At 45.8% G+C, this 23,399-nt stretch overlaps 2 protein-coding genes across 6 annotated transcripts in view; both read right to left on the bottom strand.

Annotated features, from left to right (window-relative positions):
- The window catches only part of LOC119909376 (NLR family CARD domain-containing protein 3-like), a 622,129-nt gene that overhangs the window by 110,980 nt on the left and 487,750 nt on the right, over window positions 1-23,399 (bottom strand). The gene's annotated exons all lie outside the window — the stretch shown is intronic.
- Window positions 6,479-13,880, bottom strand: LOC119909439 (DNA-binding protein inhibitor ID-3-like). 2 transcript variants are annotated; one of them, XM_038727697.1, is made up of 3 exons: window positions 13,211-13,879; window positions 11,751-11,820; window positions 8,510-8,643 (listed from the first exon to the last, which is right to left on the bottom strand). In XM_038727697.1, exons 1-2 carry the CDS (start codon window positions 13,628-13,630, stop codon window positions 11,761-11,763), a joined length of 480 nt encoding a protein of 159 aa, XP_038583625.1. In that variant the 5' UTR covers window positions 13,631-13,879; the 3' UTR covers window positions 8,510-8,643; window positions 11,751-11,760. The 2 variants fall into 2 exon arrangements, with proteins under 2 accessions (XP_038583624.1, XP_038583625.1); XM_038727696.1 differs by lacking the exon at window positions 11,751-11,820 and having other exon boundaries at window positions 6,479-8,643; window positions 13,211-13,880.

The following is a 23,399-nucleotide window of genomic DNA, read 5'->3' as shown; positions in this document are numbered from 1 at the left end:
CAAACCTGACAATGTTTTCCTGGAGCAGCTGGAACAGAAGAAAATGTAAAGTTGAACTGGTAGAAGTCAACATCAGATCATCTGTGACAGACAGAAAGCCTACTTTTGGAAGATGGCTCTGTTGTGTGTGGCTCGCCGGTTACCTCTGCTGAGGATATTGTTAATTTTCCTGCTCCTCCAGCAGCGATAATTGGCGTACAGTTACTGGTGGCTCCAGCCTACTGTAGGCCTACCTGACTCCGGGTGCCCGCCTCCCCACTGCTGGACCATGAAGCTCTCTAAATGCGAATGTGTGCATGGGAATCTCCACCCCCTAAGTCGGGCTTCACAACAGTCTGAACGGTGTTCAATTCCCATGGCACTAATCAACATCAGATCTGTCACGAATAAGACTTTGATCCTCAGTGACTTTTTTACGACCAATGCTCTTGACTTTCTTCTGCTGACCGAAAACTGGCTGAAACCAGGTGAAAACGGCGCCTTCACGGAGCTCCTCCCCCTCAGCTGCTCTTTTTTCAACTCTCCGCGAGCTTCAGGTCGAGGCGGTGGTTTGGCCACTCTCTTTAAGGATGAGTACAGATGCAGATTATTACCTGCTTTCTGTTACTCTAGCTTTGAGCTGATCTGAATTCACGTGTTTTGTGTGTAATCATTTATCGCCCACCAAAACTCAACAAAGAGTTTTTGGCTGATGTCGTTCCAAACTATGATGGCGAAGCTGATCGAAGGTGGAAGAAGGACAAGTTCAAGTACATGATCTGTGCATGAATGTGCATGAATAAAAAATTTATATTGATTTTGATGAATCTACAGATAACTTATGTAAGCCACTCTGGATGAGAAGTCAGAGCTTAGGTGCTTGCCATGTTATGAACATGATAATTATATCGAGTTCAAAACATGTTCAAACATTTATTACCTATTGTTAGTACTGTCTTACGGTTGAGCTGAAATATGAAGTGGCTAGTATCAAGTATTGTTTCCTGTATGGCATTGCTAACAGAACACATCATGCCTTAGGTTTTTCACACTAAAAGCATCTTGCTGGTTTGAACACAAATCATACATAACAGGAAGTAAATTAACACAGTGTTAATATGTCTGTGAAAGATGAAATGAGTTTTAATGCTGTGCTAGTGTAAAAGGAAGGAAAATTTGTAATTGTAGCCATTGGATGAGACTTTTAAAATTGTTGTATTACTCACAATTATTGTTTATATATGCTAATAAATATATTTTTTTAGTTTTTCTCCAAAAAATCTGACCTCACAAAAGAACATCAGCTGGTACTGACTGCAGCATTATGAATCTGTGTTCTGGTTCTGTTTAGACTCTCATAGCTCTGTGTTAATGTTAGACAAAGATCCTGGTCTGGTTCCATAAATACCATAAATATGGAGTCCAGGTGTGCTTGATTCTGCTGAGCAGACTGACCACTGGGAACCTCTGATCTCTGCCGCTTACCTCTGTAAAGAAAATTTGATGACTTTAAACATATAATAACAAACAGTAATATACTGTATGTGCTGTGTTATATCTTGTGGATCCTGGTAGAAACAGATCCTCCTACATGTTAAAAAGGCTTACATGTTCATTACAATTATTTCTGGGCAAAATACTATTTAGAAATATTATATTAAGCAATTTAACAAAAACTAATTTACTTGGCAAAATGCTTTTCCTGTATCTTGGAATAGAAACGGATGAAGTGGTCACTTTTCATTGAAACATAGTTGGGTGCAGCGTAGACTGGACTCTGCTGTTGGATCCTGACAGAAACAAAACACTGATAAATGCACAGGTTCTGAGATACAACGCTGCTGAAAAGCATGTTGAAGTTCAAATATTTTAATACTAAAAGCAAAAATAAATTCCAGTTTAAATTCTTACCTTCGACTTTCAGAATGCTGTCGATCACTGAAGTCTGGTCTCTGCAGCTCTGGGCTTCAACACAACACACACAGAGCTTTGAGAGTGAATAATGATGGTGGAGTGATTTGAGTCCTGGACAGTTAGAGATCCTCATCTCACCTCTGAGCTTTGGTCTGGCTGTCATGTTCCCCACACAGAGTGCTTTTAGAGGGAGGGACTCCCTCCTCTCTGTCCTCACACTGATTCATAGCAGAGCCCACACCTTCACACAAACACAACAACATGCTGAGAGAGCTGCACTCATTCATTACAACAAGCTTTACATCTCAGGACACTTTAGTTCTCCTTCCTCTCAGTAACATGACACAAATATTCAGGACCGACAGAAACCTTGTTGGAGCCCTAAACAGGATCTGATGACCCCAAAATGTGTTACACAGCCCCCAGATTCACCCAGAGGTTCAGTATGTTGTACACAAAACATATCAGATGTAGACTGTCAAGATTCGTTACAGTACACCCAAACATCACTGTTTCAATCTATCAATTTGGAATTTGGATAAATACAATATCTTTTATAATCTCAACAACTTCAACATTTACTTTAATCTCTAATTACTTTTGATCCCTAAGTGTTGTGTAGCCCCCAAAATGTGTTTGTTACAATCAAAACATTTATTGAACTAGTATTTATTTTACAATGTCAAGAAAATGAGCCCCAAATGTGTAATCTCAAACTTTAAAAGAGCAGCTGCAACGTAAGTAATCCTAAACGGCTCCAAAGCTTTTTCTGTTACAATCCCAAGAAATTGTTTAAATGCACCCAGATAAGTTATTTGCAATAATCCTACATGTAGTTAACGTGTCAAAACCCTGAAACTTGTTACATACTGCAGAACAAAATGCATTTTTGGGATTTCTGTGTGCCAAGAGAAAAGGTCTGTGTCTTTAAACCTTTATGTTTATCTTTAAATCTTTAAAGATCTGATGATATTTGGAACTAAATTGTTATTTTTTTTTACATATACTTTTATCAATTTTGTAATCTAGTTATGCATGATCATTTTAATGTATTTTTCTTGCAGCACTACTAAAAAAGTACGACAACAGTTTAACAGAGAGAAACAGGACAGTTCACATTTTCCATTCCTGTGAGGGATCTAATCAACCTCTAAGTTCCCTTCCACCCTGCTGGCTCTGGTCCATCTAGAAAGGATTCTGGATCCTAAAGGGTCTTCAGTGAAACCAAGTCCGTCTCAGTGTTGGAAGATGTCTGTATTTGAGCCCTGAACTCTTCATCCATGCACTTAACTTCAGAGTATTAACAGTTAAACCAGAAACCTGAGCCAAGTGGATCCAAGCTGTCAGACCAGTTCAGACACACCCTGCATGTTTCACTGATGATGTGAGCTCAGACTACAATCAGACTGCTGCTGATTCTACTTGAGAAACATGAACAATATTACAGGGAAATCTTTCTGAAATCATTGTTCTTTAACTCGGAGAGAAATTCTACAGCAGATTCCAAAGAGATATTTAGAAACAGCCAATCAGCATCAAGAAGCATTTCTACTGTCCAGTTAAACAGTGATCCAGCACAATGTGATCAAAGTGATCCTGATTATCAGACATTTACAGATTCCTCTGGTCGGATTCTCACCTGCTGAACTCACTTCAGGTCGACTTACAGACACTTTGCACCTTCATGTGTGGAGGAAACACTGGGAGAGAAGAAGCTGCTCATTTCTTCCTCGTCAGTCCTGGTGTCTGTGTGCATCTGATCTGAGGACGCCGTCACAGCCTCATAACTTCAGAGTCTAAAAAACATCAGAGTGACGTCAAAACCGGTCTAACCTGTGGCAGAAACCCAGTCAGTGTCAGAGGAATCACACATCAGGTGATGTAGTTCTGCTACCTGTCCACTAGATGGAGCTAACTAACCATCTGATGAACTAAAGCTCAGCTCAGCACTGGAAGATGTCATGAAGCAGCAGTGTGGATCAGTTGGTACACTACTAGATTTTGGACGCGTTGGTTTGTAATGAGGCAGAATGAAGCCTGAGATCCCCAGGCGGGGCCCTTCACTCTGTTCCTCAGTCCTGGTTCCTAACAAAGGGGGACCAGAACCTCCAGAACCTCAGGCTGCCACAGATGGTGTCTGCTATTAAAGCTCTTCTTCAAACAGACTTTGGCTTCCAAACACTTTTCTTTAAAGGCCTTTTTACTCGTTTGTCCCTGTAAAGACTTTACAGTTTGTAATTATTGTCACTTCTAATAGTGCTACTACTACAAATACTGCTTCTGTGATACAAGTACAATATCTACTGCTGGGACTGAAAACTGCTGAGAGGTCAGAGGTCAGGGTCCGGCTGTAGTTTAGCTGCTGTGTTTGCTTCTGTGAGGACAGGATTTGTGATGACACTTGGGAAAAGTGGGGATGGTTATATCACTGTTCAGTTGAAACAGGAACAAGTTATGAATAACCTGATTCACTCTGCACATGCTCAGTTTAGTCCTTATTCCACATGGGAAAAAGCAGCACCCTGTGGCAGACACAGCCAATTGGGAGGTAAAAAATAATTTTGAGGTAAGAAAGTATTATTTTCCACTGTTTGTGTCTATTTGGCCAAAAATCATAATTAATAGGAAACATCATCCATTTATTGAACTTTTAAAATTGGATGCTTCATTTTTTAGAAAATGATTATGTATTATGCAAAATAGCCCATGAAATAGGAAATATTAATCCAACATTTTTAACTTTAAACAGCATCTTAGAGCCAAGAGGAGGACAGTAACGCTGTGTGTGCGCACACGGAGTGGAGAAGAGCAGGTGACAGGTGAAATATTTGAAATGCTGAAATTCAACTGTGTTTTGTCGGGATGCAGTTAGTTAAACTAACGGTGAGAAAAGTATAAATCTGGGAAACAAAACAAAACAGCATGCAGCACAATAATCATTTGAATTTGATTAACTTGTTTTCATAATCGTGATTAAATTTCGATGAATTGCACAGCCCTAGTGTCTATGTAGAACGCTTTCGTGCAAGTTGTTGGTGTTAATGTTTTAGCTGTAAGCTGTAAACTAAGCTAGCTGGCAACAAGAGTTTGGGTTAGAAAACCTACACCAAGAAAACGTTTAGTTAACTTTCAGTATGCATCTGACACACAGTAATGTTTAATTGTTTCATTATTATGTTCAAATGTTAGTGTAAGACCTGTAGACTTCTCTGTGGGCCCATGAGGCTACTCTCCAGGAGTGCCGTATGTCTCTCACCACTGTTACACTTCACCCCAGGGTATGTTACAACAGACTGAGGGGTGAATAGTAAACCATGCATTTTCTGTCTGTGTTGCAGATAAAACAGTTACACCAAACATAAATGTCATAAATGTTACAACCATCCCTGAGAAACAGAGTAAAGTTAACACTGACTAAAACATTTGCTCTTGTATTGTGGAGCCTTTGCAGCCTCTATGGGAAAGTATTCAATTCAATTTATTTTATGTAGCGCCAAATCAACAACAGTTATCTCATAGTGGTGGAAGTTAAGTTATATATAGTTATATTTCTGTTATAGTTATATATAGTTATATTTCATGATGATACAATTATCATTAATATCATTATTATAACCAGATGTTGTCACATGTCATATTTTTATGTATGTTTAAAATAAAACTTAGAATTTAAAGTAGTCCATGAAAAGTGAACAGTAATGAGTTTCCAATTGATTCCTTTACAGACTTTGACTTCAATCATATAATCATCTCATTCTTCTGTAGAGTTTTGATACATAATAGTCAAAATGTCTAAATGATTCGTAAAACATATGCAGTCTCATACAAACCTTTCCTTAAATACTAATATTTAAAGTTATTCTACTGTTCAAAGTTTCAGAGAAATTGAGGTAAAATCAGTTCACTGTCAAAATGCAACGTAATTGACCTTTTGCTAGGCCACGCCCCCCTTAGTTACTAGTGCTAAGTCCGAAAAACTGTCGGAGCTCTCTGACTTTTATCACGGTGGTGCCACTGTGTTTTACGGCACTCCCAGGAGAAATATTGTGAAATTTGTTGGAAAACAAACAGTTTTGCAGTTTCATTATACATTTGAAGGTTGTATTCAAGCTGTCAAACTGACTCAAACTGACGTGGTCGGCCTCTGTTCATTATTACAGTCATTAAAAATCAGAATAGCAGGACTTTATTATGTTACATTCAGCAGGAAGTTAGCCAGCGTTAGCTAACTAACATTAGGAACAATCCACAGCCGACATTTTTCTGGATTTATTTCAGGTTTTGCAAAGTGAATAAATCGTCCTTCTCCTTTCAGCCTCTCTGGTAGCTGCTGTAAGTATTACAAGACGCTGCAGGAACAGAGTTTGACCAGATCTTAGAAAAATACAAATCTAATCTAATGTTACAATGCGTTATTGAACGTTCTCTCATGTTTAAACTTGAAAAACTTTTGCTCAAGTTTGCGGACAATTCTTATGGATTCATGTTCAGAACTAGGTTGACTTGAAACATTTAAACGGTGAAGTTGTTCTACTATATAGGTTTGAGTAAAATACATACATACAAAGTCAGTTCCAGTCTCATAACAGATCATAAAATCACACATTTATTTATCAGATTTCTCCAGTTGCCTGATGAGACGAGTTTAAAGACTATCAGAAAAGATAAAAAATGAAAGTACAAATGTGTTAAAGACTGAATAAAATGTAAATTAAATGATCAGGGAGGTGGAGGCAGAGGCTTAAAGTGAGAGTTTCTGTTCGCTGGTTGGATGCCTGTCCTTAAGAAACTCACGTTTGTGAATATAGAAAAGATTAAATAATGTCTAAAACAAATTTGTGCACAAATGATATCGATACAAACTTTGGCTCTGGTGTAGTGAACATTCTACACTTTTTAATATTAATAAACACTCGTTCTGGGGAACCTTTGAAGTTCAAGTAAACTCTTGAGAAACTTATTAAGTAATTATTCAATTATCCTCAAATCCAGGGATTCTAATTCTAATAAAACTGACAGTACTTGTTATAAAGTGAAAGTGTTTATTTAACTAAAGATGGTGAATACAAGTGGATTTAGTGTAATAACGGTAAAATAAACAACAACTGCTGCAGAGTTACAAAGAAACTCGCACACAGTCTAACATGCAAAATATATTTATGAACTAGTAATGTTTTGGTAGAAGACCTTCAAGCAAAAAGGATAAATTAATTGAACTGAGGGGTTTATTTGGCTACAGTCAAAGGAGTTGACTGCAGCACAAATACTACAGATCCACAGAAAAATACTAAATGTACTTAGTTTCCACGTCTGAGAAAATGTTCAGGTTCGATTAGATGAATTTAAGAGTTTCACCACCAGGAGGCGACATTTGCTCACAATCTGAGACACCACAGGAAGATTTAACAGGACTGTGGTCGGTATGAATAATATCTAGGTAACTGAATTAATAATCTAATGTAGACATTAAAAATGTACAAGAAAACTCACCCTCCCCTTTAATCCCGTTGTGTGTTTCCTGTGACCTTCCTGATTAAAGTTGAGGCTTTTGCACTGATGAATAAGAAAAACTTAAAGTAATACATCAAATTATGAAAAAAGCTCAGATCTTCTGGAGCTTTTGAACAGAAGACACAAACATGGAAACTTTAAACCATGTTTCAATGACAACTGAGTAAATCTAATTCTTCATCATCATCATCATCTTTAATGCTTATATACAGTTTAATTTATTGATTGTATAAAATTGCAGTTTAACAACAATATTCTTAAACTGCTGAACAGAAACTTTTACATTTCAAACTTTCATCCAGAACAGGAAGCAGACTCCTGACACTTAGTTAAAGGAAGTGCTTTGATTTCAGAATAAGAGTCGTCTAACCTCTCAATCAACTTCCTGTCGCCGGTTTTAATGAACGGAATAACAGCGGAGGTCACATATGATTCAGATCTACAGAACAATTATGTAAGAAAACAAGTAAAGAACTGGACTTCCTGCAGGATCAAAATATGTTTTATTTGACATAACTACCAAAAACCAAACTGTAGATTCTCATGTCTTTTACTTTGAAGAGCCAATGCTATCAGTGTTTCCTCTTCCTGTTCAGTTTAAAGATTTTAGATCTTTAAAATGTGACTATAATAAATATTAAGTGACTCAGACGTCACGTTGGAAAATAGTTAAATAAAGTTTCTAATAATTTATGTTACCACCTGACCAGTCTGGTTTTTGTCTTGTTTTGATAATCAAGCAGGAAGTGCAGTTCAACAGACAGGAAGTTAGGAACTCTGGTCCAGTTTATCTGAAGTCTGAGTTTAAAGTGATTTAATCTAGACTTGATCTAAACTGGACTTTGTTTAAAATATGTGGATTTTAGCTGCTATTTTTAAAACAGCCGATGTGAATTAAAAACACGAGGCCGTCTGTCAGCCAACATCTTCTGTCACTCGGATCAGACAAGAGAAGATGAAATTCTGGTTTCAGTCTCATCAGGACTGAATAAAGAAGTCTAGACTGGATAGAAACATCAAAGGAGTGTTTCTTCTCTCATTAAGGCTCATCGCTGGCTGGACTGAAGCAGTCTGAGTTGTTGCTGATTGTCTTTCAGAGAAACGCCAACTCAGTCAAAGTGAAGAAGAAGTCGACCCTCCAGGAAACTGTCCAAGTCCTCCGAGGTGGTGAATAAAAATAAAATGCTTTCCATGCAGATGAACTCTGTTGGTGTTCAGTCGTCCTCTTGTTTCAAACACCTGCAACAGAAGAGTGTAAATTATATTTAGTGAAGAGAATAAAGTTTCCATCTGAAACCCAACAGGACAGTCGGACCCCGACAGACTCAGACCGTCTGCAGGCTTTTAATGTGGCGGGACAACTTCCCATGAAGGTCCCAGTCTCATAACTTTACTTTCCAAAATGATCCATTTCCCTTCAGATTATCAACAGGAAGTCAGCCGGCTCGGACACAGGAAGTCTCTACTGAGCATGCTCATGCATGAGGAAGCCCGTTGAGGCCTTTTCTTTCCCAGTAAGCAACTTTCACAGGAGTGAATGGATCTCAGTGACACATCCAGTCTGTGCGAAGTTGTCGTTTCTCCGATGCTGCAGGGGGCGCAGTGGACAAACCCACAGCAGCAGAGGGAGGAAACGTGACTTCCTGTTGTTTGACTGTACACAGTAGGCTGCTCACTGCAGCGTTTCAATTAACAAAGTCAAAAATTTGTGTAAATATTAACTGATGAGAATTTTGACTAAAAGCAAAAGTGGATGAGCGCTACTCAACACGTAGCGAGCTTCCTCTCCTCGTCCTTCAAGAGACATCTATGCTAGAGCGTCCCTTTGTGTTGAAAAGTGTTGGGGACATTCGGGCTAAGAAGAAGAAAACTTTTAGGAAATGTAACTCGTCACAAATTACAGCAGGTCTGGAAAATAAAAAAAATAAAAAAATCATAACAGTGCATCAAAAGGGGCAAAGCACGAAACTACAGAGCCGACAATACAAAAATACTAAGCACAACGGTGTCGAGCACACAAGTAACCTCATCCATCACATCCACACCTGAAAGTCAGTCAGACAAAGCTGAAATAGGGCCCAGAGAGAAACTTCCGGTCAGCAATCTGACGCGAACACCGAAGCCTGCGTCCTCTCTAGCAGCCAGCAGGGGGCGACTTAAACCTGCGTCCTCTCTAGCGGCCAGCAGGGGGCGCCTTAAACCTGCGTCCTCTCTAACGGCCAGCAGGGGGCGCCTTAAACCTGCGTCCTCTCTAACAGCCAGCAGGGGGCGACTTAAACCTGCGTCCTCTCTAACAGCCAGCAGGGGGCGACTTAAACCTGCGTCCTCTCCAGCGGCCAGCAGGGGGCGACTTAAACCTGCGTCCTCTCTAACAGCCAGCAGGGGGCGACTTAAACCTGCGTCCTCTCTAACAGCCAGCAGGGGGCGACTTAAACCTGCGTCCTCTCTAGCAGCCAGCAGGGGGCGCCTTAAACCTGCGTCCTCTCTAGCAGCCAGCAGGGGGCGACTTAAACCTGCGTCCTCTCTAGCAGCCAGCAGGGGGCGCCTTAAACCTGCGTCCTCTCTAGCAGCCAGCAGGGGGCGCCTTAAACCTGCGTCCTCTCCAACAGCCAGCAGGGGGCGACTTAAACCTGCGTCCTCTCCAGCGGCCAGCAGGGGGCACCTTAAACCTGCGTCCTCTCTAGCAGCCAGCAGGGGGCGACTTAAACCTGCGTCCTCTCTAGCAGCCAGCAGGGGGCGACTTAAACCTGCGTCCTCTCTAGCAGCCAGCAGGGGGCGCCTTAAACCTGCGTCCTCTCCAACAGCCAGCAGGGGGCGACTTAAACCTGCGTCCTCTCTAACAGCCAGCAGGGGGCGCCTTAAACCTGCGTCCTCTCCAACAGCCAGCAGGGGGCGACTTAAACCTGCGTCCTCTCCAGCGGCCAGCAGGGGGCACCTTAAACCTGCGTCCTCTCTAGCAGCCAGCAGGGGGCGACTTAAACCTGCGTCCTCTCTAGCAGCCAGCAGGGGGCGACTTAAACCTGCGTCCTCTCTAGCAGCCAGCAGGGGGCGACTTAAACCTGCGTCCTCTCCAGCAGCCAGCAGGGGGCGACTCCAGCAGCTGCAGAAAGAAAATGTTTCTACTTGTCAGCTGATTTATTCCCTCAGTAAACACTTTCCTGATGAGTTTCTGGTCTCAGTCGCTAGTTTCAAGTCTTCTTCAACACAGCATGATGTTCATTTAGTAAATTATGGTCCCATTTAGAGGAACAGAGACCAGGAAGCAGGGGAGGCTTTAGGGCGGGGCTACAAGCTGATTGACAAGTCGCTACCATGGCGACGACGGATAACGTGAATTATAGATGCACCTAGCTAAGCTAGCTAGCTCCGCACACGGCCGTTAGCCATCTCGTCCAAATATGGTCACGTCCGGTTCCGCTGGTTGCAAAAACTCAACATGGCGGCGCCCTATCAGCCAAACTCGAGGCTTCAAAACGGCAGTCCACAAACCAACAGGTGACGTCACCATGACGACACCCACTTCTTGCATGCAGTCTGTGGGCTGAGCAATAAAATTTAAGTATCACAATATAATTTTCCTCTAACAAAATAACAAATGTTCAATATATCAATGAATGTTTGAATTCATTTGAATCAGGAACGAATCAGCACTTAATGTTTCTACTAAGATCTTTATTTTGTTGAGGAAAAGGGACTGAAAACAGATTTGACTTCATTTTCCTCCTGCATGTTTGTTGAGAAGAGATTTTCTCAGAATAGTTGTGAATGTTCTGCCTCAGATTTGTGAAGTGATCCTCTGTTTGGCATCAAGTGTTTGTTCTGAGCAGAAAGAAAAGTTTCAAACCACATTAACTTTCACTCAGGAGCAAAAAACAGCCTTTAAACTTTGTTTTTAAAAAAATCAAATGATGTGAAGTGTTTTTATCGTGATAACATTTTTCATTCCGCCCTGTGTCAAAACCACATCAGCCCAGCTGTAACAGGATCCGTCTCCGCCCTGGTGCAGCTACCTTTACATTTTTAACAAATGATGCTTTTAGAAAGTGACGGGGACAAAATGAGCTACTTCAGAAAGGGACATGTTCCCAGCAGCCCCAGGGTAACGGTCACCTACGTGACAGGCGGGTAACGACGAGAGCGAGCCAGTAACCGGACAGAGCAGGTCGCAGTGACTCCGTTAGTGAAAGTCTGATGTTTCCCTGCTGGACAGTGAAGGCGGTTAGCGCTGGCTAAGCTGAGCAGCGCTGGGCGGAGTCACATGACCACACACAGTGGGGGGGGATATTTGACCAACAGGGAAGGCACAGACTGAGTGAAGAGCTGCTGCTGGCCCTCCAGAGCCTCACCTCCATCGCATCAGTGCAGCGGGGCCCGGCTCTCCTCGTCCTCTAAGTCTGGTTTGGGGAACTCGCTGGACTGCAGAGACACAAAGAGGAGAAACAGGTCAAAGGTCAGATCCTCCTGTGCAACAGGCTTCACTTCCTGTTTGGCAGAACACGATATCCCGGGAAGCCTCACGACTCAGAAAACATCAAGGTGAAGTTCTGCACTCGTAGCTCAAAGTCCATGTTCAGCTTAGTGAAAACTTTATTTTGTCTCCATGAGAGTCTGGATCAGATTACTGTGGTGAACAGCGGTTCTGATCTGGACCTGAGACTACGTGGTTGGTAACTGTGTGAAGTCTCGCAGGCTTATAAAGAAAGAAGAAACCGCGATGATCCAGTTCTTCACCGTAGCGGAGCAGCAGCTCACACTGGAGAGTTTAAAGGGTTAATTATCGAAGAGAGCGTCCAACATGACAGAACGAGGCTGCAACTCATTTAATGTTTTTAAAGTTAGTGTCTTTATTTTGGCATCTAACCGGAAACTCAACCGTCCCCCAGCCGGCGTCTCCTGGCCTCCACCTGCTGATCATTTTGGGACAGTTTATTGTGAAAACCAGCCCACAGGAAGAGGCGGGGCTCCAGTAGCAGGTTGTGGCCCTTAAGTCCTTAAATCTGTTAAGTCGATTTAATTGGTCTGTTTTACGAAGTTCAGTGTGAACTAAAATCTGGTCTCACAAACAAACTTCACTAAACCTTTTTATTCTGTTCTGTTCGATTTCAGTAAAGTCTGCGAACACGGGCCCCAGTCTGTCCCCTGCAGCTGCACTGGTTCCCTCAGGAGCCTGCAGGGCCCCTCAAACATCGATGAGTAACGTTCAAGGCACGACTGGCTGAAAGGAGTTCCTGTGCCGAGGATCAGGATGATCCAGGTTTAAGTTAAAGCTGCTGTGAAGAACCAGAAAGTCCAGACTGATAATCAATAATCTGCAGCAACATAATCTGGAGAAGGAAATCTGAGAAAACGTTTTAACGAGTTTAAAAAACAGGATGTAAACCTGGAGTCATGGACCTGGTCAGAGGCCGGACCTCTGTTGTAATCAGACACAAGAACAGCTGACCTGTTTTAAATGTCCAGAATGATTCTAATGAACAAACTATCCTGCAGCTCTTTTCTGTCACAGCTTTTATTTTCATTTCTTTTCTCCTGCCTGTATTTTTAATTTGCTGTGTGTGTAGCAGACATGTGGATTAAAGTTCTCTGCTGTGGGCCGGTTCTGTTAGTGATGATGGTCAATTAATGCCGCTCTGATATGTGGGTCTGATCTGGATCAAGAACCCGCCTCATTTCTTCTCTTTCAGAAACTGTTTAGACTCCAGTTTTCTAATCGATACATCATCAATATGTTTGTCTTCAAACCAGCAGGAGCTGGAGATTCAGAGCTGATCATCAATACCTGATCAATAACCTGTTTATCTCCTACCTGGCAGGTGTGGCTGCTGGTCCCGGAGCTCTCTCCGCTCTGTGGCCGCTGCTGGATCCGGTCCCGGTGGAGCGGCTCTCCGCGGTCCCCCGCCGGGATGGAGGCGTCCAGCTCGGTCTGCAGGTCCAGGATGTAGTCGATGACGTGCTGCAGGATCTCCACCCTGCTGGCGGCCCGTCCGGGCGGCAGACCGGGAACCAGCTGCCGCAGCAGCCGGTAACACAGGTTCATGTCCTGCAGCAGGAGCTCCGGAACACGCGGCTCGTCCTCCTCCGCCGCCGCCGGGCTCTTGTTCCGGTAGGAGCCCCGCAGAGAGCAGCGCAGGCTCCGGCGGCTCCGGCGGCTCCGGCTGAGGGCGCCGCTGCTCCTCCTCCTCCTCCTCCTCCTGCCCGCAGACGGCACCGGGCTGCCGGGTCTCATGTCTCCTGGCGGTCGCTGCAGCTTCACATGAGAACAAACAGCATCACTGAGACACGGAGAGAGGAGCCTCACTGAGCTGCGGGAGGAGCGCCGGGCTGCTTATAGAGCCGCTGCAGGCTGAGCTGCACGCTCATTGGCTCTCAGCGGAGTCAGTCAACTTCTCAAGCCAGCTGATTGGTCCCTGAGCGAGCAGCGAGTCCAGCAGCTCACCTGTCACCTGCCTGCTGTTCAGGAGCAAAGAAGTCCTGCAGATTGTGCAACATCATATATTAGTATTTGTAATTATTCAAGGTGCGAATCTGGGAGGACTGTTGCTGCATCTCAGGACCTGATCTTCAGTTCAGTCTGAGTGAAACTGCGGCTGCTTCAGCTCAGAGCCAGGAGGTCATGTGTCTGTGCAGCAGATCTCCAGATTCAGAACTCCAGGTTTTCATGTAAATTTGCTAAAATCTGTTTCCAGCTGTTATTTAACCAACATTACTAAAGACCTCTAAATGTAAAAGTGAAGCATCTAATGATGCTGCAGAGAGAAGATTTAAGGAGACGAGTGTTGACTCAGCCTTCAACTGTTATTTCATTAACTCAATAATCTAAAGATGCCACATGTGTTTAATGTGATCCTGTTCTGATGTGAAAGAAAAGTCCAAACACAGATTTAGACCAGCCTGCAGCCTGCGGCCTGTTCCAGACCAACCGAGTCCAGAACCTGTTTGTGGTTTGAGCTCTGTGTTCAGAGGGAAGCCGGTCCACACATCACAGACATGAGAGTGTCTCACTGGACCAGGTCTTTATTCCTCTGCTGCTGTTTGTCGCCTTAATCTGACAGAAAAGGTCACTTTGTGTTGAGAAGAGGTGGGACAAGAGGCTCAGATCAGGGCTGCGAGGAGACACTTAGCCGGAGAGACATCACGATATCAGCTTCACGAGAACGAGACCAGATCTTTAAACAGTGTTTTAAAGTCATCATCAAAGCCGAGCTATATGAGTGGCCCCAGGAAATTTAGATCATTAAACACTTCATTTTGTTCAAGTTACCGATGTTCTGGTGTCATTTTACAATCAGCAGCTTGTTTGTTTTGGCTGAAGACGATTTGTTTCTTCTATATTTTATTTATTAATTTTCTAAAGGCTTTTTTAAATTAAACACATTATACTTTAAAAAAGTGGTGGGGACATGTCCCCAATGTCCCCAGTGTCCCCAGCGTCAGTGTCCCCAGCGTCTCCAGTGTCCCCAACTTCCCCAGTGTCCCCAGCATCCCCAGCGTCCCCAGTGTTTCCAGCTTCCCCAGCGTTCCCAGCGTTCCCAGCGTCCCCAGTGTTTCCAGCTTCCCCAGCGTTCCAAGCGTTCCCAGCGTTCCCAGCGTCCCCAGTGTTCCCAGCGTCCCCAGTGTCCCCAGTGTTTCCAGCTTCCCCAGCGTTCCCAGCGTTCCCAGCGTCCCCAGTGTTTCCAGCTTCCCCAGCGTTCCAAGCGTTCCAAGCGTTCCCAGCGTCCCCAGTGTCCCCAGTGTTTCCAGCTTCCCCAGTGTTCCCAGTGTTCCCAGCGTCCCCAGTGTCCCCAGTGTTTCCAGCTTCCCCAGTGTCCCCAGCGTTCCCAGCGTTCCCAGTGTTCCCAGTGTTCCCAGCTTCCCCAGTGTTCCCAGCGTCCCCAGTGTTTCCAGCTTCCCCAGCGTTCCCAGCGTCCCCAGCGTTCCCAGCGTCCCCAGTGTTTCCAGCTTCCCCAGTGTTCCCAGTGTTCCCAGCTTCCCCAGTGTTCCCAGCGTCCCCAGTGTTTCCAGCTTCCCCAGTGTCCCCAGCGTTCCCAGTGTCCCCAGTGTCCCCAGTGTCCCCAGCGTCCCCAGTGTGCCCAGCGTCCCCAGCGTTCCCAGTGTCCCCAGTGTCCCCAGTGTCCCCAGTGTCCCCAGCATCAATGACACCTGTGACTGATCGTGTAGGTTTAACAGTCTCAGGGTCTCTTTAGCGGCTCGTTCTGGAGCTTTCAGTCCGTTTGCTCAGTCGCTTTGTTTCCTCACGCTTTGTTTGTTTTTTCGCAGTTGGTTACCGTGGCAACTATTAACATAAGCAGAAAAACAAACAGCTGTGGAGAAATGTGGTTAACCTGCACGCTGACTGAATTTATTCCCACCTGACGTTATCTCCCCAGGTGAGCGCAGCTTCACGTCGATGTTATCTCTCTAACGTCTCTTTCACCACAAACAGGAAGCGAGCGGCCCGCTGCAAAGGTCCAGACCTGGAGCAGATCCAGATACAACCCTCTGATGCACACATTTAACGCACTTAGATAAAATAACAGCCGCAGTTTGAAATGTAAATGATCCAAATCGATCACAGCAAACAAAACAATAGCAGGAGTCAGTTCTGTTTTCTACATCAGGTTTAAAGAGCGACCTCCTTCCTTCGTTGGTCTCAGTTCACCTCTATAAAGACCACCTCGTAGTTTAGTCCAGCTAAAGCCTGAGGCCGCGTGTGCAGACAGAAAGCTGCAGCTAAATCACTTTAATGTGTCTGTAATAAGCAGGTGAGCTGAGCGACAGTCTAGACACCTTAATGTGGTGCGTTCAGGTTCGACTGGGTAATTACAGCTTTCTGTGTTTTAGTCTGAGCCATTAAAGTCACCTGTAACAGCAGAAGATCAGAGTTTAGAGCTTAGCTTAGCATAAAGACTGGGAACAGCTAGCCGGGTCTGATTCAGCTGGATCGTGTGTGATGGAGTAAAATAAGTCTTTCAGACTCAGTGTGCAGGAGAAGCTGTGAGGGCAGAACTCGTTCTCTAGAGCCGGTGTTTGCTTTGTCCGCTCCGGGCTCCTGTAGAAACAGGCCCGGGACGCCAAACGTTTTTGATGGTGGGCTTTTTGCAGTTTTTCATTCTTCAGACGTGGTTTCATGTACTGGGTTGGAAACACAAGAAAAGTTGTGAATTTGAAGCGCACCTGAGCTGCAGCCTGTGAGCAGCTGGACTCCTGCACTCTTTGTAAGACAAACAACAAAAGCCTGTTGTGCTGCGGCGGCGGCGGCGGTGACAGTGTCCTCTGTTAGGGAAATGTCTGTGCACAACAGTAAAACCCCTCTGTGGCCTCCTGGATTTGAATAAGGCAGCCAGCGGCGGCCGCAGGCCGTGTTTTGCATGTTCCAGCTGCGTGTTGGTGGATCAGAGCGGCGCTGCGAGCTGCGAAGCTGCAGGCAGACGCAGATCACACGCAGCGATAAGATGCAAAGTCTGAGGACGGATCGTCCCGCTCTTTACACAGCGGGACAAATGTCACAGCTGCTGCGCCTCCGGACAATTAAGGCTGCAGTCAAATGAGAGGTGCAGTCGTCATCTGTCACAGTGAATAACAGGAAATAGGTCACCTCGCCTCACGTTACAGTTCAGCATCCCAAACCCTGTCCAAGTCCTTACATGGACACGTCCTGCCTCTGTGCAGGTCTTTGGACTAACAGGATCAGGTCTCTGAATGAACGGGCAGGTTATTCTTCTACTGCACATGCACGAGCTTCCAGAGCGCCGGGACGCCATGAGCTCATCCCACCGGAGCCTCTTGTAGTGCTCCAGACCGCTTTTTGATGGTCTCAGTCTCGTCTCTGACTCAGACACTGAGGACTATTTCAAGAACAGTCAATAACTTTGGGAATATCAATAAATTAGTTTTGCTTTGTCTGATTTATTTGTTAAAATCCGAACTTTGATGTAAAACTTGTTGCTTCATATTAAACCAGTAACCCTGATTAAAATGTGTTGTTCCCGTTAACGGCTGCCCCCCCCCCCCCCCCGCGATGGTCAGCGTGGGAAGGCGTGTTGAATAAAGATGCTGACTTCAGCTCTTAGGGAATGTGGATCTTTCAGATCAGTTTGAGACTTACCTCTGATCTCGATCCACATTTATTGTCTGTCATGTAATGTGGGGAACTGGTCTTGGTCTCGACTCGGTCTCGGTTTGGGGGGTCTTGACTACAACAGCTAACTGAGGTTCTGCACACAGTCGGCACATCCTGCAGTACTGCAGGTCACACCTGGAGCCAGTAACGCAGTATTTCTGTAGACACGTATCCTGATCTGGTCCCACCTGCTCCTCCCGCCGCCACATCTGAAACTGAGGTCAGTGGAAACACACGATTGGCTGAATATGTTTCCCGGCGGTTCCCCCGGTGCTGAGCGGACAAAGCGTCCATGTGTGACAGGTACAACTGGGATTGTGATGAGAACGTGTCGCTGATCCAGAGCAGGGCGACGATCTTTACAGAGGTTTTCTGTTCTGGATTTAAACTGCTGTTCAGCTGGAGAGACGTTTTCACTTTAACTGTAAGAGCGAAAGCTCATGAAAGGACGTGAGCTCTGAAACCTAAATGATTTGGACCAGAAGAAACAGGACTCTGTCTCTGAGCTGCCAGCCAATCAGGAGCCAGTATTGTTTGGTATGCGGCCTGTTTATCTCTCTATGGTCCTGATGTTGGTGTGTGGCTGCTCATCAGACAGTCCTGAGGGGGGGGGGGCTGTGTGATGTGTTCTGTACAGCCGCGGTGCTGCAGGGGCCCTCGGGGGCCCTCGGGGCTCAGCTGGTGGAGCAGGAGCAGCATTGTGCAGCTCTGAAGTCAGCGAGGTGTTAGCCGGGGGGGGGGGCAGGTTGAGGTCGGGGATGAAAGGCAGCCCCCCCCACAGGGCTTCAGTGCTCCGGCCAAGAAATGTCATGTTGAGCATCTGGTGTGAAGCTGCAGCCTCCTCTTCATCACCTTCAGGTACTTGAACCCCCGATCACCATCAGACAACATCTGCCGTGTATTTATACACTGAGTAAAAGTACATGATAATAAGTCCGTGCCTCAGAAGTCCCATGATGCATGGCGGCGGTGGAGGGAGTTAAAATGAGCTTGAAATACAACATTTCCTCTGTGAATTCTGTTTTTTAAACGTGTCTGTGTGTTTTTTTATACAGTCTCTGGGTGAGACAGAGCGGCTGCACTGATCTCTGACCAATGAAAGCAATTCTCTTGTACCGTCGCGTCTACAAGCAAATGACAACGCATTTGCGGCCATGCAGGGGGCCCCTACCTAGCCGGGGCCCCAGGCACCCACGCTATCTCCGCTTATGGTTACGTACGTAAGTTACAGGACTTCACTAAAAGGAACCAGTGTTGACTTTTTGTTTCATTTGGAAATCGAGCACCGGTCACTGGGCTGAGGTCCGGTTTCTGGTCCATCCAACCAACCAACCACCTCCTCACTCCCACATTTCTGTCACTGATAGTAGAACCTATGGGATGTGCGTTGGTCCCGGACGCCGTCGCCATCTGATGCTAAAGGGTCCATGTGATGAGTCGGCAGTGAGAACGCGTTGGTCTGAAACTATTATATATAGACGATAAAGACGCTCTCCTGATCAGAGCGGCCTCCCTCTCCAGGTGAAGAGGTAGGTTGAACAAAATAACGTGTTTCATTAGATTCAGATAAATGATTTCGTCCCGCGTTGGATTTTCTGACTCGGCGCCACAGACTGTAACAGCGTCCGACAGTCTGGATCTCAGCTGCAGCTGCTGGAACCAGACTGTGTTTCTGCTTCACCCTCAGGACCAGAGGCAAAACATCTGTCCTCCCCCGGCAGCCAAAACACCAGCAAGGTCACCGTGGTAACCATCACCTCGTCCTCTTCATCACTGCCTGCTGACACACACGCATTATTTAATAATATTTAATTTGATAAAATAATCTGCACTCACATGAAGAGTCTGGAGGAAGGTGGTGAGGTGACGAGACAGAAGGTCTGAACTTCCTGTTGTTAAACAAAACGCCGCCGTCGTCCTCCTGCAGCCATTTATTCATTAATCTCCTGCCCCCCCCCCCGCTCGCCCTGCAGCCCCCGACCAGCCGGCGAGCACAGATTGCGTGAATAGTAAATGCAGCGCCGCGTCTCTGTAGTGGAGATAAACTGGCCTGTCTTTGATCCGGAGCTGGCGTCCCAAAGAACCGACCGTCCCTGAAGGGGCCTCGCAGCTCGGAGCTGCTGTCAGCTGCACAGGTGTCACCAGGATCACCTGAAGAAATCTGATTTCATGTGACAGATTTTTATTTAGTGGACAAACTTTAAACTTGGTCTCCTGACAGCGTCTGTGTGGTCTGAAGTCACATTATAATACCTAACTCCTCCCTGTCAGACCCTCTGACACGTCTCAGGCCAGAGGCAGCAGTTCACAGTTTACACGGATCAGCCAGAACATTATGACCTCTGACATGCGAGGACCCCTGATTACCTGGTCACCATGGCACCTGTCAGCATGTCTATCGGGCAGCAGGAGGACAGGTGTGCTCAGAGTCGATGTTTAGCTTCATTTAAAAGCTCATGTAGAGAGGAAAACCACCACGCAAGAGTTTAGCACTCGACAAAAGCAGAGCAGAAAATAAAGACAAACTTCAGCTGCGAGTCCTGGAGCTCACTTTTCTACTGAAGCTCAAACTGGTTCTGATAGAAAGGTGTCAGAACCCGGAGCTGGTTTGGCAGCAGGTGGTCATAATGTTGCGGCTGACTGGTTTACAATATTACCATAATTATCGGTACCATTATTCATTTCCTGAGCCGTGGTTCTGCTTGAGGTCTCTGCCTCTAGTGCTGCTCCGGTGGGGACTGTTTGTCCCGGACTGCGGTCTGGACCTCTGCAGGAAAACAGACCTTGAGCTATAAATGAAACTGAGACTCAGACTCAGAGAGGATGATGGGAGTCAGTCCAGGTGCAATGGCGCCATCTAGAGGCTGAAACTGCATCTCACATCAGCAGGAGACGTGTGAGGCAGCCGTGTGGTGGAGCAGGTCAGCGTCCAGCAGGTGGAGCCACAGACCAGGTAACACGCACACCTGCTGTGCAGAGGGGGGTTTGGGCTTCAGTCCTGCTCAGAGGCACCTGGAGGAGCCGGGGACCGAACCAACAACCTGTCTGAGTCCGTCATGAACTGCTGGTCTGTCCCCCCCTCCAAACTGTGAGTGATGGTCTGGTCCTTCCTGTTGAATTATTAACCCCCCCCCCCTCCACCTCTGGCCAGCGGTGACATTTACACCAAGCAGTGTCGCTTCAAAGCGGCGCTGAGGCCCGGCTGGTGGATCCGGTTTCACCCCGCGGTGCTGCGTTTAGAGTCAGCCGGGATATCCAGCACACAGGGACAAAAAGAAGTCTCTGGGCTGCAGAAACCTGATCCTGAGTCTGAGGAGGGGCCGTGACCTCTGACTGTCGTCAGGAGAGAGTGGGATATTAAATAATGTCGTTAATAAAAGCTCAACAACAATCTGAAAACAAAACTTATTGTAAATCTGAACTTGATGTAACTGATATTTCTGTAAGAACCTGAGCTGCCAGCGTGTCGTTTATCGGTCCGCCTGCAGATTCCCGCTCTGCTTCAGGACAGCGCTCTCAGCACGTTGCTTCCAGAGAAGAAGAAGCTGTAAAAAGCTGCCAGCTGATGTCCTGAGTCAGACCAACAAGTCCCAAACTCTGTCTTTATGAGCCCGTCATCACATGCAACTTTACTTCTCTGAGCCTGGAGCAAGTGGTAATAAACAAGATCAGATATACAAACTTCAGGTTGGAACAGCAGCACAGAGGAATGTGAAGAACAAATACAGACACAAACTACATACGAGAACATTTTCTACAATCAGAATCAGAGTCTGTGGCGCTGCCTCAGGTCAGCATACAGAGCATCAGACCGGGTAATAAAATAAAGACAGATATTAAAAAGACAGCAGGTATAGTCAGCACAGGTTTACAGACACAGTTATGAACTGTGATCCAGTGCAGTGTATTCAGGTGCAGAACAGCGGATTGAGTGCGGACATGATGGCTGATGGGTCAGGTGGTGCAGGAGGTCCTCGCCCAGATGGACCTGTATCGTCTTCCTGAGGGCAGGAGGTCAAAGCAGTGATGGGACAGACGGGACGGGTCTCTGATGACGATGAGAGATCAGTGAAGGCAGCAGGAGGTGAGATGGTGGTGATGTCCGCTAACTGGGCCCTGAAGAGTTTTCCCAGGAATCTTTATTGCTCCCTGTTCTTCACTCGGCAGCTGAACCACGCCGCTGTACGTCAGCGCGCCCTCAGTGGCACAGCGGTAGAAAATCACCAGCAGCTTCTGCGGGTCGCTGAGGCGGTTCCTCAGTCTCTGTCAGGTCCAGGATCCTGATGATGGAGAGGGGGGGTTGAAAGTCCTCGATCACTCCCCCGGTTCTCTTCATGTTCAGACCCAGGCTGCGGTGATCAGTTTGTAGACTTCACTCCTGGATGCGGCCTCATCAGGTTAAGAGCTCTGCGGTGGATATGGAACAGTGAGCTCTCTAATCCCTGCTCACTGACTGCAGGCTGAGAGCCCGAACAGCTCTGCAGACTCTGATCATCATTTGACCCTCAGACACATCGATCTGTAGACGTCTGCTGCTAAACAAACACTCTGCCTCTTCCTCTCAAGGACAAACTCTTAATCTTAGTCTTAATCCCAAAATAATGTTCATCAATTCATCAGGACGAGAGAGATGACCCCCCCCCCCGACACCTTCTCATCACAACTCGTCACATATGGATGTTTGGTCAGACGCCTTGGTGTCGCTTTTATCCAGAGCGACTTACATTTGAGGAACAACATAAAAGCATCAGCAGAGCATCAACTACAGACAACTGACAATAAATACTAGTGAGAGCTCACAGTACATATCACATCAATGGAGTAAATATGTAGGGAAAAAGTAAGAGTTAACAAAAAGTGCAATCAATACAAGATAGTTGTAGGGGATAGAAGAAGAGCACAGGAAGGGATGTCAGAGATTAGAGGTGTTATCAGAGGAAGTGTTCTCTGCAGAGTTTTCAGCTGGGTGGCGTACTGAGTGAGGTAGGGCCTGATTTTCCTTAGGTTGTACAGAGAAAAGCGGCACGACTGAGAGACAGCAGCAACATGGTCTGAAAAGGACAGCTGGTCATCAATCATGGAGTTTCTCACCACCCTGGTTGGAGTGATGGTTGCGGAGTCAATACGTAGTTTGATGTTATGGTGGATAGATTGCTTGGCTGGAATGACCAAGAGTTCAGTCTTAGAGAGGTTTGGTTGAAGGTGGCGAGACTTCATCCATGCAGATATGTCTGATAGACAGTCCGTGATCCGCGCCGAGACAGTGGGATCGTCTGGCGGGAAGGATAGGTAGAGTTGTGTATCGTCTGCGTAGCAGTGGTAAGAGAAGCCGTCCGAGCGAATGATCGGCCCCAGTGAGGTGGTGTAAATTGGCCATCGCTATCTTGTTTTTTTGGAACCAGACGTGACCATATTTGGACGAGAGGGTGGCGCTAGCTAGCTTGGGTATCTAAATTTACGTTAACGTAACTGTGATATTCATCGGGATGCTAATTTTAGCTAGCGACAAACAGGCTTAAAACAAAAAGGAAAATGAGCAGCCGACTGCTGATCAGCTTTTTCAGCAGCGCTGGTTAAATGTACACAGAGCAGCGGACACGAGTCACCTCGATCCTGATTGACAGGTTGCCATGGTAGACACTTGTCAGTCACCTTGTAGCCCCGCCCTAAAGCCTCCCCTGCTTCCTGGTCTCTGTTCCTCTAAATGGGACCATAATTTACTAAATGAACATCATGCTGTGTTGAAGAAGACTTGAAACTAGCGACTGAGACCATAAACTCATCAGGAAAGTGTTTACTGAGGGAATAAATCAGCTGACAAGTAGAAACATTTTAACATTTTTTCTAATGGAGCCGTACTTCTTTTTGCAACCAGAAGAGTCGCCCCCTGCTGGCT

The sequence above is a fragment of the Micropterus salmoides genome, unplaced genomic scaffold, assembly GCF_014851395.1.
Source record: "Micropterus salmoides isolate LMB-PRFRI ecotype aquatic unplaced genomic scaffold, ASM1485139v1 Ms_hic_scaffold_18, whole genome shotgun sequence".
Lineage (NCBI taxonomy): Eukaryota > Metazoa > Chordata > Actinopteri > Centrarchiformes > Centrarchidae > Micropterus > Micropterus salmoides.
The sequence above is the reverse complement of the archived record's forward strand: the minus strand, read 5'-3'. Positions and strand labels throughout refer to the sequence as shown.